A 4,132-nucleotide genomic window follows, 5' to 3' on the forward strand; every position below is an offset into this window, starting at 1 on the left:
AAGGACAGTGACAGGGCCTTAGTTAGGACTAGCATCAGAGTCTTCATTGCATATCATGTCAGAGCCTGTGGTAAGAGTAGGGTTAAAGCGTTAGTTAGGGACCCTGTCAGGGCCTTAGTTAGAGATATTGTCAGGGCCTGAGTTAGGAGTAGTGTCAGAGCCTTCGTTATGTATCGTGTCAGGGCCTGAGGTAGGAGTAGTGTTAAAGCCTTAGTGAAGGACACTTTCAGGGCCTTAGTTAGGAGAAGTGTGAAGGCCTAAGTTAGGGCCTGTTTGAAGGGCTTAGTTAGGAGTAGCATCAGAGCCTATGTTAGGCACAGTGTCAGGGTCTGTTTTAGGAGTAGTGTCAGGGCCTTAGTTAGGGACAGTGTCAAGACCTAAGATAGGAGTACTGTCAAAGCCTTAGTTAAGGCCAGTGTCAACGCCTTACTTAGGAGTAGCATCATTGCCTTCATTAGGTATTGTAACAGCACCTGAGTTACGAATAGTGTCAGGACCTTAGTTAGAGACAGTTTCAATGCACGAGTTAGGAATAGTGTCAGGGCCTTAGTTAGGGACAGTGTCAGGGCCTTAGTTAAGACTAGTAACAGAGCCTTTGTTATGTATCTTGTCAGGACTGAGTTAGGAGTAATGTCAGGGCTGTAGCTAGGGACAGTGTCAGGGCCTGAGTTAGTTGTAGTGTCAGGGCCTCGCTTAGGGACAGTGTCAGGGCTGTAGTTAGGACTAGCATGAAAGCATCTGTTACATATCATGTCAGGGCCTGAGTTCGGGACAGTGACAGGGCCTTAATTCGACTAGCATCAGAGCCTTTGTAAGGTATCGTGTCAGGGCCTTAGTTAGAGTCAGTGTAATGCCTGAGTTAGGAGTAGCGTCAGGGCTTTAGTTAGGGAGAGTGTAGGGACTGAGTTAGGAGTAGTATCAAGGCCGTAGTTAGGACCAGTGTCAGGGGCTTAGGTAGGACTAGCATAAGGCCCTTCATTAGGTATCGTGTCAGAGCCTGAGTTAGGAGTAGTGTCAGGGCCTGAAATAGGTGGAATCTCAGGTACTGAGTTAGGGACAGTATCAGAGCGTGAGTTAGGAGTAGTGTCAGGGCTTTAATTAGGGGCACTGTTAGGGCCTGAGTTAGGTGTAGTGTCAGGGCATTAGTTAGGGGCAGTATCAGGGCCTGAGTTAAGAGTATTGTCTGGGTCTCTCTGTGGGGTTCTGTTGGAGTCTGCTCTGTCTGTGTGGTCCCGGTTGTTACTGGTCTGTCTGTGGGTTCCAGGTTGGGTCCCTGCTCTGTCTGTGGTGTCCCGGTGCAGGCCATGATCTTTCTGTGGGGTCCTGGTTGTGGCCCTGGTCTGTTCGTGTGGTCCCGGTGGGGGCCCTGGTCTGTCCATGGTGTCCTGTTGAGTGCCCTGGTCTGTCTCTGGGGTCCCAGTGGGGGCAGGTCTGTCTGTGGGGTCCCTTTGGGGAAGGGTCTGCCTGTGGCGTCACAGTGGGGGCACTTGTCTGTCCATTGGGTCCTGATGGGGGCCCTGGTCTGACCATGGGGTCCTGCTGGAAGCTATGGTCTGTACGTGTCATCCCAGTGGGATCCCTGGTCTGACCGTGGGGTCCCGTTGGGTGCCCTGGTCTGTCTGTTCGGTCCCGGTGGGGACCCTGGTCTGTCTGTGAGGTCCAAGTGGGGACTGGCCTGTTCGTAGATTCCCTTTGGGGCGTGGTCTGCCTGTGGCATCTCAGTGATGGCCCTATTCTGTCCATTGGGACCTGGTGGGGGCCCTGGTTTGTCCATTGCTTCCCTGTGGGGGCCCTGGTCTGTATGTGGGCTGGCAGCTGGGGCCCTGTTCTGTTCGTAGGGTTCTGATGGGGCCCTGGCCTGAATGTGGGGTCCCCGTGGGGGCCCTGGTCTGTCACATGGGTCCCGGTGGGGGCCCTGGTCTGTCCATGGGGTCCCAGTAGGGGCCCTGGTCTCACTGTGGGGCCCCGGTGGGGGCCCTGGCCTGTCTGTGGGGTCCCAGTGGAGTCGCTGGTCTGTCTGTGTGGTCCCAGTGGGAGCTGGTCTCTCTCTGGGGTCCCTTTGGGGAATGGTTTGCCTGTAATGTCACAGTGGGGGGGTCCTTGTCTGCCCATTGGGTCCCGGTGGGAGCCCTGGTCTGTCCACTGGGTCCCGGTGGTGGCCCTGGTCTTTCCGAGGGGTCCTGGTGTGGGCTTTTGTCTGTCTGTTGGGTCCTGGTCGGGGCCCTGGCCTGTCTGTTGCATCCTGGTAGGGGCCCTGGCCTGTCTGTTGGGTCCCGGTGGGGGCTGGTCTGTGTGTAGGGTCCTGGTGGGTGCCCAGGTCTGTCCATGGTGTCCCTGGTCTGTCTGTGGGGTCATGGTGGGGGCTCTGCTCTGTCTGTGGCATCCCGCTGGGGACCCTGGTCTGTCTGTGGGGTCCCAGTGGGGGCTGGTCTGTCTGTGAAGTCCCTTTGGGGAATGGTCTGCATGTGGCATCACAGTGGGGACCCTTGTCTGTCCCTTCGGTCCTGGTGGGGTACCTGGTCTTCCCGTTGGGTTCCGGTGGGGGCCCTGGTCTGTCCGTGGGGTCCAAGGGGGGGCCCTGGTCTGTCTGGGTGTTCCTGGTGGGGCCCTGGTCTGTCTGTCGGGTTCCATTGGGGACCCTTGTCTGTCCGTGGGGTCCTGTTGGTGGCTGGTCAGTCTGTGGGGTCCCGGTGAAGGCCATGGTCCCTCTGTGTGGTCCCAGTTGGTAGTGGTCTGTGCGTGGGGTCCTAATGGGGGCCTGGTCTGACTGTGAGATCCTGGTGGGGGCCCTGGTCTGTCCATACTGTCCCAGTGGGGGCCCTGGTTTATCCGTGGGTTCCTGGTAGTGGACCTGGTTTGTCTGTGGGCTCCCAGTGGGGGCTGGTCTGTCTCAGGAGTCCCTTTTGGGAATGGCCTGCCTGTGGCGTCACTGTGGGGGCCCTTGTCTGTCCATTGGGTCCTGGTGGGGACCCTGGTGTGTCCATTGGGTCCTGGTGGGGGCCCTGGTCTGTCCGTGGGGTCCCAGTTGGGGCCCTGCTGTGTCTGTAGGGTCGAGATGGGGTCCCCTGGTCTGAGTGTTGGATCCCGGTGAGGGCCCTCGTCTGTCTGTGTTTTCCCAGTGGGGGCCCTGTTCTGTCTGTGGGGTTCTGGTGGGAGCCATGGTCTGTCTGTGGGGTCCTGCTGGAGGCTGGTCTGTGTGTATGGTCCAGGTGGGGGCGATTGTCTGTCTCTGGGGTTCCAGTGGGAGCCCTCGTGTGTCCGTGGAGTCCCTCTGTGAGCTGGTCTGTGTGTGGGGTTCCAGTGGGGACAATGGTCTGTCTGTGGTGTCCCAATTGGTAATGGTTTGTGTGTGGGGTCCAGGTTGGGGCCCTGCTCTGTCCGTGGGGTCCTGGTGGGGGCCCTGGTCTGTCTGTGCTGTCCTGGTGGGGGCCCTGGTCTGTCTCTGGTGTCCCGGTGTGGGCCCTGGTCTGTCTGTGGGGTTCTAGTGGGGGCTACTCTGTCTGTGTGGTCCCTTTGGGAAATGGTCTGCCTGTGGCATCACCGTTGGGGCCCTTGTGTGTCCATTGGGTCCCGGTGGGGGCCCTTGTCAGTCTGTGGGGTCCCAGTTGGGGTCCTGTTCTGTACATATGGTCCTGGTGAGGGCTCTGGTCTGACTGTGGGTTCGTGGTGGGTGCCCTGGTCTGTCCATCGGGTCCTGGTGGGGGCTCTGGTATGTCTGTGGGGTCCTGGTTGGGGCCCCGGCCTGTTGGTTGGGTCCCGGTGGGGGCCGTGGTCTGTCTGTGGGGTCCTGTTGGTGGCCCTGGTCTGTCTGTGGGGTCCCAGTGAGGGCTGGTCTGTGGGTAGGGTCCCGGTGGGTACTCAGGTCTGTCTGTGGAGTCACGGTGGGGGATCTGGTCTGTCCGTGGCATCACGGTTGAGACCCTGGTCTGTCTGTGGGGTCCCAGTGAGGTCTGGTCTGTCTGTGAGGTCCCTTTGGGGAATGGTCTGCATGTGGCATCACAGTTGCAGCCCTTGTCTGTCCATTGGGTACTGGTGGGGGCCCTGGTCTGTCCGTGGGGTCCCTGTGGGGGTCCTGGTCTGTCTGTGTGGTCCCAGTGGGTGCCCTGGTCTGTCTGTGGGGTTCTGGTGTGGG

The 4,132-nt window shown here is 59.1% G+C and overlaps 1 protein-coding gene across 1 annotated transcript; it reads right to left on the reverse strand.

Annotated features, from left to right (window-relative positions):
- Positions 1 to 2,825: 2,825 nt before the first annotated feature.
- LOC132481193 (proline-rich protein 2-like) lies at positions 2,826 to 3,908 on the reverse strand. The gene is made up of 2 exons (XM_060085865.1): positions 3,625 to 3,908; positions 2,826 to 3,318 (listed from the first exon to the last, which is right to left on the reverse strand). The coding sequence occupies exons 1-2, from the start codon at positions 3,906 to 3,908 to the stop codon at positions 2,826 to 2,828; spliced, it is 777 nt and encodes a 258-aa protein (XP_059941848.1).
- Between the last annotated feature and the right edge of the window lie 224 nt (positions 3,909 to 4,132).

Source organism: Mesoplodon densirostris, chromosome 20, assembly GCF_025265405.1.
Source record: "Mesoplodon densirostris isolate mMesDen1 chromosome 20, mMesDen1 primary haplotype, whole genome shotgun sequence".
In the NCBI taxonomy this organism is placed as follows: Eukaryota; Metazoa; Chordata; class Mammalia; order Artiodactyla; family Ziphiidae; genus Mesoplodon; species Mesoplodon densirostris.